The following is a 15,262-nucleotide window of genomic DNA, read 5'->3' on the forward strand; positions in this document are numbered from 1 at the left end:
TGGATGTGTTGGACAAGTAAAAAAACCCAGTATTTTCCAACATAAAAACACTTGAAATATCTTATTATACACTGAAAGATGAGTAATGTATAGTTCCTAGTGGCTAAATTATGCTCAGAAAATTATAATTTTCTCCAACTCATTATAATAGAGATTTACTAATATAAATGCTTCAAACATGTTTTGTATGATGTATGGCAAAACTTCAAGTTCAGTATTTGAATCTAGATCTATAAATGTATAAATTACTTATCTTTACTTCATAGACTTGAAAACTATTTATTTTTGCAGGGCAGGGTATGCCATCAGAGTAATATTTTAAATAGATTTTCAAAATAACATCTCCGACTTGTTCTTTTGATTAATTATTTCATATTTCTTTTCATGGTTCGTTTTCAAAATGTCAAAAAATGTTAACAGGTTAATATAAAGATTTGTGTGCGCGCGCGTGCTCGTGTATTTTTTATTTATTTTTCAAAACAAATCCATGACTAGATGGCAAAAAGTCGTAATTTACGAGGTACAATGAATGTGGCACAGAACCTTGTGTACCGTCTGTAGGAGGAGTCGTGTGTGCTTCACTATCCGAAAAAGCCACACAAAAGTAGACCAACACGGAGGAAAGACAGCTGTTCTAATACTCGTATGGGACAAAGCAGGTAACAGTACAACTGGTGTTATAAAATGAATTATGTTATTTACCCGAATTGCCGAAACATCTGTTAGGATTTACCCTTTTCCGTGTTTATTTCGCCAAGACTCTGGTCTGCTCCTTTTTGTTTTCCCGGTACACATAATTCATGAGCTATAAAGAAGTTGTGTGTTTCCAGATAGATTAAATCCATGATTTCTTCTCATATACACACACATTTAATCTGTTTATTTACATAAAACACTTTTCTTGTTGCTTTTCGTCGAAGCATTTCTGTGAAATTGTTGATGTTTGTTCGAGCCTCCCCCTTCACCGGTGGGGAGGTGTTGGTGACTAAATGATGCAGACCCCATGTGTAAGATGCGTTTACGGTCTTTCCGAAGTCCGCAGACTGGAAGAATGGCTTCACCTGTCCGGGTGATCGTGGTGGGAGCTGGATCTCGAGGGGAGAATTACTCCAACTATGCATCCATTCATCCTAAACGTATGAAGGTGAGGACAATGTCGGATATTTGACAGCTCACTGAGCGTTAACCCGAGCTGTTTTATAAACATCTGACACAGAGAGCTCCATCTTATTTTTTGCAGGTGGTTGCTGTGGCGGATCCGAGAACGTTTGCCTGCACCAAACTACAAAAACAACACAACATTGAAGATAAAAACATATTTAAAGGTAAAAAAAAATTTTAAATCAGCATGTGAATAAAAATGTTATAATACAATGTGAAATATATTTGTTTTCTTGACAGACTGGCAGAGTATTGCAGAAAGAGAAAAGTTTGCAGATGCTGTATTAATTTGCACTCCAGACCGCCTTCATAAAGTACATACATTGAATCTATTTCTATATTTGATGTTAATGTTTGACTTGAGAGTACACTTCATTTTTTATTCAAACTATTTGGATTTAATTTAATTCTTTGGGGCTGAAGGTTTCTGTAAAATAGTTTCTGTTCCTCCAGGATCCAGCAGTGGCCTTTGCAAAAATGGGCTACCACATTCTTTTGGAGAAACCGATGGCGGTGAGTGTTTGACTGCATCTACAAAATTATTCTACTTAAAGTTTTGAATTTAGTTTTTGCCTCAATTCATATTATTTTTCAATCATCCTTTACCCACCCCCCCCCCCACCCCCCCACCCCCCTCCCCTGAATAATAATGTGCCTGCATGACCTTAGACTACAGCTGAGGACTGCGTAGCGATAGTGGAGGCTTGCACTCAGAATGGTGTCATGCTGTCAGTGGGTCATGTTCTGCGGTATGATCCACTAATCCACAAGATTAAGGTAAACTTTTAGATTTTTTTTTTTTACAAGAAAACAACTTTGAGTCATAAAGCAGCAACTTCAGAATTGAATTTACTACAAACACCAGTGATTGTTTCTGTAGGAGCTCATCGATGCTGGAGTGGTGGGTGATGTGATCCATATACAGCACCTTGAGCCAGTAAGAATACTGTTTCTGTATTTGGTGTAAATATCATTTGACTTTATTCTCAGCACACTCAAATTTGCAACAATTTAACACGCTGATTGAAAAATTGATCACTATGGTTTGTTAAACCCATGCACGGATCATAGACACAGGACAAATGTGAACCTTTTCTGACCAAAACATGACTGTAAGTTTGCTTTATAGAAGAAAAAGATGAGAGGAGCGTCTTACTTTTGCATCCAGGCCTTTTGGTACTGGCCAAAATGAGCTCTGTACCAGTGAGTCCAGGCTGGAGGAAGAGAGAGTGCAAAAACAAACAGGAAACAGCAAAAGACCTGTGGTCGGCAAACTCGAAACACTCAGTATTTCTTCCACAAAGCAGAAACTCCTAAATGCACATTCCAGAATGGTCATAAAATTAACATTGAATATATCTGTTTATCATAAACCTCCTATTTTAATGATAAAACAAAAACCAGCAAAAAGGTACCAGGAATTTTGAGCAATTTCAAAGTGTGTTTGTATGAAAATTATAAATATTTGTTTTACCCATTTCGAACAGCCTTTAACCCTTTGATGCATAATGGTCACTACAGTGGACAGGTATTCAAAATTGTTATTCATTTATTTTTGCTATTAAGCACAGCTGTTGAAGACTTTATTGCATTTGAGCCTCTCCATTTGGACTTCAGTAAGCCAAGCCAACATATTTCATGTTCAGAATGCACGCCGTCCACTGAGGTGCACATGTAATACATTATTTGTAAATTAACAAAACATTAGATATTTGTTGAAATTTGTTTCATTTGCACCTAAAATGAATGAAAAAAATTGTTTAAAAAATCATGGTTGAAGATTTCATAATTCATGCATCAAAGGGTTAAGCTTACATAGCTTTACGACTGATGAGCTAATGTCTATTCCAAGTGTTTTGTTACAGTAGCTTCACATTTAGGACATTTAATTACAATTCATGCAATGCTTATTTATAAACCTCTGCACCACCAGTAGTTCTGTGTTTTCTAGTCGTTTACACATGGAAATATCAACGGCAACAGCCAAATTTACGTATTCGATTACATCTAGAAGTCAAGTAGGCAGATTTTTATTCTTCTGCCTAACTAACTAAACTTAAAAAAATACTTATTCCAGGTGGGGTTTTATCACTTTGCACATTCGTTTGTTCGAGGGAATTGGAGGAACGAAGCAGAGAGCTCTTTTTCCCTTTTAGCAAAATCGTGCCATGACATCGACCTAATACATCACTGGGCTGGAGCACGCAGGTAAACGGCACACAAACACCAACGATCAACCAGGTGTGTCCCTCATAAGGAATACGATGCAACTAGAGTGTTTTGAATACTTTTGAATGCTGGAAGCCCGATGACACTAGCAGAGTGTACACCGCTCTTACCTCAGAGCTGCTGAATCACAGATTTACAGGGATGTTTTCTTCATTCCCTGAAAATCAATCATTAACTTTTGTACTTGGCAGGTGTGTCAAAGTGTCATCATTTGGATCTGTCAGCCACTTTCAAAAAGAAAAGAAGGTGTGGAGTCTTCTCTGAGTGAAACTCGGCTGAGAGTTGCTCTGTGAAACATATTGATGGTAGTTTTGCTTTCAGCCAACAGGTGCTGGAGATCGTTGCTTTGATTGCTCGGTAGAGACCCGTTGCCCATACTCCGCACGTAAAATCTACCTGGACAGAGTGAAACGGGTATTTTCAAGGATATTTGATTGTAATTAGCTAAAGAAACAACTCATTTCTGATATTTAAATGCAGACGTGTGTGTGCTAGGGTCACACTGGCTGGCCGGTGTCCGTCATATGCCCAAACTCAGTCCCTGACATCGAATCCGTAACTGAGGCCCTGAGGTCTGGACCGTATGGTCGCTGTGTTTACGAGTGTGACAACGACGTCTGCAGTAACCAGGTCAGAAAACCTTTAACCACTAGGTAAAACCTCTGGCTTGAGTTTATTAAGTCTAAATGTGTACCACCCTCATTCTCAGGAAGCCTTTTTTCTTGTTTATCTCATTTTTCTTTCAGGTTGTCAACATGGAGTTTGAAGGAGGATTGACAGCAGCCTTCTCTATGGTGGCTTTCACTGAAGAGATCTGCAAACGAAAAACGACCATTTATGGCAGCATGGTAGGACTCCATTTTTAAAGGTGTGGAACCCTGAAAAACAAAATGATTGTTTCTGATCATAATCAGTCACTCTGAGGTTTTCATGCAGGCTGAACATGAAAATAGTCTCCTACACCTATCTCTTGCTTTAGCTCCTGACTGAAAATAGATGATGTAAAGCTAGGATTTGAAAAGCCTGACAGATCTACGTCACACTGTCACTTAACATTCATGGACAAGGGAAGGCTGTTTGTTGTTTTAGCATCCAGGAAACAGCAGAGAACATCTCAACTAGCAGAACTTAACCATTAGCATTAGCAACTCCACCACACATCAGAACTCGTTCAACCTTGTGTTATTGGTGGTGATAAAACATCAACGTTTCAAAGCAAACAGTCATCGGTAGAGTCGCATCGCTGTTATCCAATTCGAGACAATATGTCCAAATATCAGGAAATAAGACTCCAAATCCTGCTGTCTGAAGCTAATTTCTCCTTCAGCTGAATTCTCTGTGCTGGTTCAAGCACTTCTGGGCTTTTTTTCCCCAGAGTACGACTTATAAGGCCGTAATTCCTACTAGAGACCACTGCAAACATATTGATTAAATGAGTGTTCAACACCTTTTAAAGATACCCATAAAATTAGCTAGTTCAAATAGTTATTTTTAACAAACGTTGTCTTCACAGGGGGAGTTGTCCTGTAACGGCCATGAGATTACCGTGTTTGACTTTCTGACCCAAAGATCCACAAAGCACACGGCAAGCAGCGACGCTCCCACACACTTTGGTCTGAGTGGGCACGGTGGGGCAGACTACCACCTCATAAACGCCTTCATCTCTGCTGTGGCTGTAAGTCCTTAGAAAATTAACATGAACACAATTAACAGTTGGGCTCACTAAAAATGTTATTGTGTTTGAGCGTTTTAGCTTTTTCCTTTTTGCTCTTTCATGTGCAGAACAACAATCCGTCCATGATTAGATCAGGTCCAGAAGAGACACTGGCCAGCCATCTGCTCGTGTTTGAAGCTGAACGATCTCGACTGGAGAGCAGGGTGGTGTACTGTGGGGACGATGCTCAGAGCTAAACTACAAGACAACCTGTGTGTTTGTTAGAGCTACTGAAAAATATACAAATAAATAGCTAAAAGATCTTCAGTGAAATGAAAAGGGGCCAAATGTTGTTGGGAATGTAATATTTGGATTATTGTCTGTACTGAGAGGTGGAATACCTGGTCCTGGAGCCACCATCAGAGTCGTTGTCGTGTTTCTCTGTATTGTGTTTCGTAGCTCCTGGTGGCTCAACAGAGCAGCAACATCTGGAATAAGAATTTTACAGTGAAATACTTCTCAGAATAGTCTAATATCTCAATCATGTTGGAAAGAAGGTTCATTTAGTCTTTATTTACAATCCGTCCCGTCTCCATACTTCCTGGTTCATGAGCCAACCATAGGCTATGTGAGCCTGCAACGTTGCCAAGTCTGCACTTGCAAATTCTGCTGCACCAGCATTTGTAATTCGATACTGGCCATCGCAGTGTTGTCGACAGAATGGAAGCCAGTAAAGATGCAAAAGATATAAGCAAAAGAAAGTTAAACTATATTTATATTTATGTTTTACTCTAATATAGAATAAAGCAGTCTAGAGACTAACGTTCAGCTAACAATTCTAGTGATGAATTAAAAGCAAAAGATCGGTTCTAAAAATATCTCGAGCTACTTTTTTCAGTTACCAACAACTCGATATTACAGTAAAATGTATTATTCTACCTATTAGTGATGCACCGATATGAAATTTTAGGGCAGATACCGATATTAATATCACTGTTATGGCCGATGACCGATATTTGCCGATACCGATATGCTGACATTAATACTTCTAAAATCAGCAATTTTGTATAAATGAAAATTATTAAAGCTGAATTTATATTATGTACACACACCACACACATGTACGCTTCTGAGATTATTACAATCACTGTCGCATGACTAAATAAATACACATCACCCTCTGAAACAGGCAAACAAATGGAGACAAGATGGAAAAAATATTGGTTGTTAATATCGGCCCGGTTTTGTTTATTGGACCAATACCGATATGTTAAAAATGACTAACATTGGCCGATATTGATGCCAATAAATTGTGCATCCCGACTACCTATCAACTTACTGTGTACGGCTTTTCTTCTTTTGTCATCTAGAATCTTCTGGCGCTGATCCCTAACTGGCAACAGCTGCTCAGAGCAGACATGTTTGTTTTGATACATGGACTGCAGTACCCAAATTTGACCACAGGGTGCCATTTATATGCACCTTTTTAAATTATTTCTAAATTTTCAAAGCAGTTCATGCAAATATTATTTTATAACATTCAAAATCCCATGAATGTAAAATTTCTTGGTTATTCTGGTAGATTTATTTTTGAAATCTCTGCCAGAAACTATTTTCCTCCACCTGTTTTTCCAACTCATTTCTGCAGCAAATAACCAAACAGCTCCATGTGAGTAATCATATGATATGAAATTTGGTGGGTTTTTAAAGTGTACAAACTAGTATTTACATCAACGTCTATATTCTAATTAAAAATTTCAAAGTAACATGATTGAAATGACGTAATCTCTGTTGCTTTACCAACTGGTTTGAGGCTATTGTTGGAGTGAAAACTCAATAACTTCTTTCTCAGTAATTCTCAGGTAATGTGTAACATTTTCATACTGAATTTTTCCAAGTTATCCTAATTTAGAACAGTTGAAGCAAATTCAAAGTAATGATTTGAGACCTAAATGAGGAGAAAGTTTAAAGTTGGTATTTGTTTTTTAAAGAGGGGAGGTTTTTTTAATCAAGTGTGTTGAAGCAGAAATGAGGTCTAAAACACGGACCAGGACTGGATGCTACTGCTCTTAAAGGTGCAGTATGTAAAAGTATAACGTGAATTTTACAGTGAGAAAATGCCAAAAGAGTCTAGTGTTTCAGTCATTTTGGAAGGAAGGTTATACTGAAACATGTTTCATATCCAGCTGGCTGCTGGGATTGTCAGTTTTTCTCCTTTCAAAACAAAGGCAGGAGGGGCGTAACTTCTGTTTACCATCAGCGAGTGTGGGGTGGCCGTGTCTCCTGCGAGCTACTACTGCAGCGCCGACAATTGTAATTTGACGGCGGCCGGCAAAAAGCTCCAAAGTAGTTTAAAGTGGTTGTAGTAACCAGTTTTTACCACAGGGTCTTTTCTTACTTCATTTGTACATAATGCACCTTTAACACAAGTTGTCACAATCAGTGTTGGGAGTAACTTGGTACAAAAGTAATTAATTACTGTAATGCATTGCTTTTTGCTGTAATGTGGTAATGTAAGGCACTACAGGGAAAGAAAATGGCAATATTTACTCTGTACAATTGTCAGTAACGCGGTAATTACAATGCATTTTTAAACCCAGAATCAAGATGTGGGGTTCCTAAAAATTCAAATTGCGGGAAGCCTGAAAAAAGATCCAGTATCCACATATATGACGTCATTTATGGACTCAGCTTTGCAGGCATTCTATGAGCAGAGAGGACGCAGCGGTAACGGCTCAAATACTCCAGATGCGCCCTGCGCGCGGCCGCTGTTATGTTCACAAAATCGCTCCACCAAAACAAAGTAATTTGTTTGCGATTGTTTATATCAGCCCATATTCTCTGGTACTTCATGTACTTTTCAGCTGAGTTCATAATCTGTGCCCCCGGTGATTTAAACTCATTGCTGCTGGAGCGCAGCGCAGATTAAGCTTTTTATTTTATTTTTTTTTATTTTTGTGTTCGGTAGATCCTTTGGCTGATTAGTTAGAAAGTAGGAAATCTAGGAAACAGTTTTCTGGAAGACGGAGAAAACATGCAGCATGCAGGAAGGTCAGAGAGAGAAAGGGCAGGAAATTATTCAAAAATCAAGAAAACAAGACAAAGTGCTTGAAAAGAAAAAAGTAGGCAGTTTTCTCCCCAATATACATTTTTACCAGTGAAAAGCAATAATATATAAGCATTTAATATTTGTACATGTGATAGAATCAGATCACCCCAGAAGTCAGTCCCACATCCAGGGCCGTATCAAGGCATTTGAGGACCAAGGCAAATATAGGCTTAGAGCCCCCATCACCTCACTCTCTGCTCAGTTAATATAAGATGGCAACGTGCTGAGAGTACAGATTGTTGTTGCTTTCATTTAATAAACCATCATTTTAAAGCACTGTTATTATATCTGACTGTTTTTAACAGCAATCCTAGCTTAGACACCACATCACTTTCCACATATATGTCATGAGCTCACTGAGCGTCACATGACCAGATTCATACTGAAGTTGTTTTGGTGAAAGTAACAAAGTAATGCAAAAGTAGTGTAATGCCTTACATTTTAAAATCAGTAATATTTTAATGTAATGAATTACTTTAAAATGAGGGTATTAAGTAATAAATAATGCATTACAGTTTTGAAGTAACTTGCCCAACACTGGTCACAATTGTGTTTTGTAAACAGAGGGTATTCAGTTTATAACAAAAAAGGGGTTAGTGAGTACTTACAATTTTTTTTTCAGGTAAGAACAATGGAGTTTATTAAACTTTCAGAATAAAATTATATGCACCTGTTTTGTCTTTTTTTGGTCAGGCTGCAGCATCATTTATGTTGAATCTTTTCAGGACTGTGGTGATTCAGAATCCTCAGTTTTTCTGAAACTTGAATTCAAACACATCCATTGCGAAACACATGCATATGATTGTTAACATTATTTAAGATTGTGCATTGGAAGCTCATGTGCATTTAAATACTGGTAACTGATCCCAGTCACATCAAAAAGAACCATTTCATTTGGCCCATATTTTAATATAGCGCTTTTAAAGTCCTAACACCCCCCAAGGTGCTTTACAACACCATCAGTCATTCACCCATGCACACACACATTCACACCCTGATGGTGATGAGCTACAGTGTAGCCAAGGCTGCCCTGGCGCTCACTGACAGAGGCGAGGCCGCCGTCCCTCCAACCACCTCCAACAGGCAATGTCAGTTAAGTGTCTTGCTCAAGGACACAGCAACAGATGTAACAGGGTTCAAACCTGCAATCTTCCAATTACGGGGCAGACATTTAACTTCTCTGCCACCATTGCCTTGTTTTAATAATATAATTTGTGATAATTAGCGTAAAAAGAATAAAATAAAATGTCCCGATTGATCTGGTTGTGGTGAAAAGGACACGGTGACATCATCAGTTTATCTTCAGCATGACTCACACTGAGTTACAATCAAGAAACTTCATGTTCAACTGGAACAGCTTTTCCGTTTTAATCGGGACGTCACATTCTGCTTTTGAGGGAGGCGTGTTAATTACCCTTTGAACTAAATAATGTCAGCAGCAGCGCACAATTCCTGGACCTTGCAACATTCAGGATGACTAATCCCAGAGTCCATTCTCCCAGATGGATCACAGTCTGTCAGTGATTGGACTGTCAAAGTCACAAGATTGCTTTTAAAAATAAGGGTGTGTGTGTACAGAAAACTGACAAAATGATTGAATCATAGAAAACTTCGACCTTGAGCCAGAATGGGACATCGGGAGTGAATGGGCACTCCTTCAAACAATGCTGTGTTTTATTATTTCCTTTAATTCGTTTGAAACTTGATGCATTCGTGGAATAAACAAAAGCCTCTAACTCTGATCATTCCTAAATCTGTTTTTTAAAAGTGAGAAAGAACATTCTGAATAACTTATCCTCTTTCATGAATCATATGTTTTAGTCTTAGACACACACACACACACAAAATGCCACATACACTGGCGACTTAGTCCAGGAGACATGTTTGCCAACTGAGTCAGCAGCCTATTTCTCCGTGACTCAACCCATCCACCTCTCAGTTCTTTCATTTCTCAGTACCCTGCCCTCTACACTCCTTCAAACTCAAGCCTTTGCATCATCACTTCCCACCTTACCTGGGCATGTCCACAAAAACTAGCAATATAAAAAAATTCTTCCCACGTGGAAATTTTACTTCTGACTGGTGACTAAAGGTTATTTTCTGACTTTGCCCCAATTTTTTATTGTAGGCAACTCAGCTTTATTGGTACAGCACACTTCATACATCGGGACAATTCAACGTGCTTTCCGTTAGTGAGAAAACATGAACATTGAAATAACGTGACAGAACAGTTACAATACACAAATAAGTTTGCATTAAATTAAATAAAAACTGAATTTCAGATTTAAGAATCAGAAAACAAGTTACAGGATGAGAAGTTACAGTGCAGAAGGTGCAGCATAAGAAATACTTCAAAGGCTGATGAAAACATGATAGTTTTCCATTTTGATTTCTAAGTTACTAAAGATGGTGTTCAAATGAGGTCCTGAGGAAGCTGAATCCATCTGTGTACCATAGAGCAGCTTCACCCTGTTTGGTTCTGACCCGAGGTTCTGCCAGCCTCATGCCTTCTAAGGATCCCAGAGTCCTGCTGGGCGTCAATACAGGAAGGAGATTTGACATGTTTTCTGGCGCCATGCCATTGAGTAATTTATAAACTAGTAAAAGCACTTTGAAATCGGTTCTGTTTTTTACTGGTAACCAGTGTAGAGTGATGATTCTTGTTAAGACTCTAGCGCATCTTTTTTGAGAAAACCAGACTAAAGACCATTGAAAGAGTGCCGCCTGCTGGAGATGAATGCATGAATGAGTTTCTCTAGATTTGGTCTGGACATTAGCCTAGTGAACTAGACCAAATTCTTGCTTTGCAAAGAATGGTCTAGGCATGCTCCATTGGAACCTCAGCAGCTCCTACCAGGACTCTGGCTAGCCAATCACAGCTCTCTAGAGGGGTTTCAAACACATAAAGAGCTGTGATTGGTCCATAATGGTGGGCCAATCATAGTGCTCTATCTGCTTAGTGAACAAATCACAGAGCTTTATCCGCTTTGTGGGCCAATCAGGGCACTCTATATGCCTGGTGGGTGGGATGATGCAACAGAGTGAAACAAGAGTATGTCACATTCATTGTCCAGTGGAATGCAGAGATCATTTGAAAGACAACGATAGAACCCGCCCCACAACCGAGAGCCATCAATGGAGCGTGGCCAGACTAATAATACATTTATTTAGTCTGGCTTGCCAGGCTATCTGGACATGAGACCTCTGAGTCTTGCTGACTGATGAAGATGATAAAACGCTGATCTAGTTAATAGTCTTAATGGGACTAGTGAAGCTCAGGTCTGAATCAATTACGATTTCTAACTTGAGTCTTTATCCCTCTGGAGCCGCGTTGAACAAGCTAATAATCAGTTTGAGTCATTTAATAAGTTAGCTGAGGTTGTCCGAAGGAGACATCAGCTGCTTCGGAATGGTGATTTCTGCTGGAATTCTTCTGTCACACAGACCTTTTGCTTTCTACAAGACAGGAATCTGTGAAGAAGGAGGTGGATGAGGGAATGGGGGGGAGCAGTAGACTGTAAGGGAGCAGTCTGGCCTTTTCTGTGACTCAACAGGAAGTGATGGAGATAGAAAGGTGAGAGACCAAAATGAAGGAGGGTTAGATGTGAACAAAAAGAAGCTAAGTGCTTTAGGAGTCTAAGCTACCTTGCAGAGAGGGAGAGAGAGACTACAGGGTGATCCCACTAATCTGTTCTGGTGAAATCCGTGGGCTGTGCAGCTGCCCACTCGCCGTGTGATCAACGAAATCACGACTTGCTCACTTCCTCAATAAAAAGCCAAACATTACCAAATTTGTCTTGTTTCCATTAGCCAGCTGAAGCGGAGCCCGTGCTAAGTCAAACAGACTTTGCTCTCAGAACAAAATGTCAATGAGATGCATTCAAATATTGATGCTTGTTCCCCCTTTGACCCTAAATCAGAAAAAACAGCTTGATATGTGAAACTGAGTCGGTCAATGTCTTTCTCTCTCTCTTTTTAAGAAGTGTTTTTTGTTTGTTTGTTGCTGTTGGGCTGATTTAGGTTTGTTTTGTTTCTATAATGAAAGGATAAATAAGGTGCAATATTTAAAAATGACACCTTGAGTACACGAAGGCCTGCATAATTTCGTTTCTCTGTATGTCTTGCACATGTGGTAGAAATGACAACAAAATGATTTTGACTTTGATAATGTTGCATTTTTGCTTTGTTGAAAAGGTATGTGAAATATTGCAAAATACAGGGGTAGGAATCTTGTACGTTTTTACTTCATCCTACTCCCTTTCGTACTTTTGATATGTTAGTATATGTGCGAATTGAGGCATATAACATATAATGCTGTTTGTCTTGAATAAGTAATAGGTGTATTATTTTATTCCATTTATTTTTTATTTGTTTGAAATAAATAATAAATAAATAAATAAACAAACATTTTATGAAAGGGAAATGTAAGAAAACGTGATTTAAACAAGAGGTATTAACCTCCCTGCTGGGCCTGCAGACCAGAGGCCTTAAATCACAGCTCTTTTCAGCTTACGATGTGGTAAACAACTCAAGATTCATTGAATCTTTTGCAGGAATCACTCCATTACTAATGGATTTTTGCGGTTCTCTGTTTCTTTTCGGTCCTCTATCTTAGATTGAAATAATCAAATGTAGTACGAACAAATCATTTCATCCTCTGTCTGGTACTAATTGTTTGTTTTTTTAATTTTAGAGCTCATAGAAGGTGGTTTTAAACCCACCCGGACATTTAAAGAGCCTGATTCCTTCCTGACGCATCTAAATTATCTCAAATCCTTTAGCTAGAATAGATTACGCAAAGGGAGTGTATTTAAAATCAGCCAGAATGCTACCAGGAGTATCCGTGTAACTAACTGATGCATAACTTAGACCTTAGCCTTACATCAAAATGGTCCATGTCAGGCTGGAGGAAGTGGTGGGTGTGCAAGTGGGGTTGCAACAAATCAGATTGTAGAACTTCACAAGCATTCCTTCCAATTGCTGCAACTTTTTACTCCTGCAAAAGTATTTTTTTAGTCCCTACAACCACTAAAAGATTTGCTGAGGCAACAGCATCTTGAATTGAAAGAAATGTGAAACTCAAACACGAGTGAAGTTGAGTGTGGCTTTGGAAACAGCAGCAGGCATGTCTGCTCTAATTCCTATTACATGTTTGTCCACAGCTGGTTCCTCTATAAGAGAAGTCCCTGCGTCATCATGTCAGCACGTCCACCTACGCAAGTATATTCACCGCAGAAAACACATGTTCACACCTACATCTGCTGCTCCAGCTCTAGACATCATTGGTGCTATCAGTTAGATCTCATTTCTGGTGTATTTTTGATGTTCACAGGTTCTTCTGGTGAGACGTGAAACTTAATAGTCTATTTGTCATTGCAGTTAGTTTTATTCTCACTGTCAAATCTTGCAGAGTTGCTGCATTTTTCTCTGTTGGCCCGATCTTCTACAGCTTTGATCTGGGATTGGGGGGCTGACAGATGTGGAAGGTGGGCTTGTGACTGCGCTGACAGCTGTGAGGGACGGATGTTTCGGAGAGCAGGAAATGACTTGACCTCTGCTATGAGAGTCTGGCCCACATTGACAGCAACTCCCCCAGATTCGGGTCACCGCATGCACCCACAGATGGACTCAGCTCAGCCTCAGAGCTGCTGGTCTGAGTAGAAAAGATTTGTTTTCCATATCCCATGATCATCTATAGTCAGTGAGGTAAAATAAACTGCTTGATAAACATCTGTAAATGCTGATATCCTCTATATATTGAGAGAAAGACGCCGACGTTTGTTCCGTCCAGCTATTTTTCACACTAGAATCACGTGCTGTTCACTCTTGCTCAACATGAAGTTAATCAAACTGCTTATTTGCTTAAAACTGTGAGTCTCCTCTTGAGCAAACAGATGTCAACAGCCTGCGAGCCAGATTGTACATTTGTTTTATAGGTTTACGATGAGCGTAAGTCATTTTTTAATTTGTATACGATCCTTTGCTTCTTTATTTCCCTGGAAGAGTGTACAGGGTAATTTGCCATCTATCAACTATTCAACACTAGGCTATACTGAAGATTTATTTGTATTAATAATAAGAATGCAGCCTATGCAGGGTCCAGAGTAAGATTTGTTTCATATCAACCTTCAACCCTCAAGACAAAAATAAGTTTCATATTTTCATCCCACTGTGACTGAGATGCCAATCAACTTGTTCCTTGTTATCTGTGCTAAACTGTGCTCAGTCTACCCACGCTCTCTGACTCCCACGCAGGTCAAATCAAAATTGTTTACAGCTTTATGAAATGCTATCCCCTATTCCCACTACACAACACAGAACTAACATCGTGCTGCAGTTTCTGCTTTGATTCTTTACACGACTCTTGAAGTTCTGCTAATTATTGAACTGAGATTTGTGGGATGGTAGCTGGAAATAAAGCAATTCTCTCTCTCTCTGTGTGTGTGTGTGTGTGTATGCGTGCGTGTGTGCGTGTTTGTAGGTATAAGTAATTATGGAAACACATTCAAACTAGAATATCATAAAGACTCACAAATTAGTGTTTGAAGGATTCACAGAAATTCAGGTCTTCAGTTCTTCAAATATAAAAAAATGCCCATTAGCCCTAGGATGGGTTAAGAAATATATATATATATATATATATATATATATATATATATATATATATATATATATATATATATATATATATATATATATATATATATAACTTTTAACTAATTGGTCTAATGAACTGAACTCAGTGCACTGATAAGTAGGATCAATTGGAACGTTTACTTTGTGAGGTGCCTTGAGATTTGGCGCTATATTGAATCATTCCCAATCAAATTTCACCAGATAATTTTACTTTGCCAATAATCATGAACCACACACTGGAGTTTAATTATGAATAAATGTTTATTTTGATTGTACATTATTAAAACCTTTGCACATGTACAGACCAAGAATAAATTGTGTTATCAAAATAAATTGGAAGGGGTTTAAGCCAAAGCTTACATGTGCCCATCCTACATATTATGTTGTGCTCAATAAAAAATATATATATATATATATATATATATATATATATATATATATATATATATATATATATATATATATATATATAT

General features: G+C 38.5%; 1 protein-coding gene across 1 annotated transcript; it reads left to right on the plus strand.

Annotated features, from left to right (window-relative positions):
- The first annotated feature begins 527 nt into the window (after positions 1–527).
- On the plus strand, positions 528–5,801 carry zgc:154075 (putative oxidoreductase YteT). The gene is made up of 14 exons (XM_070544707.1): positions 528–659; positions 1,036–1,144; positions 1,241–1,325; positions 1,402–1,475; positions 1,615–1,674; positions 1,831–1,938; positions 2,042–2,098; positions 3,239–3,369; positions 3,582–3,636; positions 3,712–3,804; positions 3,886–4,020; positions 4,137–4,238; positions 4,904–5,065; positions 5,173–5,801. The coding sequence occupies exons 1-14, from the start codon at positions 646–648 to the stop codon at positions 5,299–5,301; spliced, it is 1,314 nt and encodes a 437-aa protein (XP_070400808.1). The 5' UTR covers positions 528–645; the 3' UTR covers positions 5,302–5,801.
- Positions 5,802–15,262: the final 9,461 nt, after the last annotated feature.

Source organism: Nothobranchius furzeri, chromosome 15, assembly GCF_043380555.1.
Source record: "Nothobranchius furzeri strain GRZ-AD chromosome 15, NfurGRZ-RIMD1, whole genome shotgun sequence".
Taxonomy (NCBI): domain Eukaryota; kingdom Metazoa; phylum Chordata; class Actinopteri; order Cyprinodontiformes; family Nothobranchiidae; genus Nothobranchius; species Nothobranchius furzeri.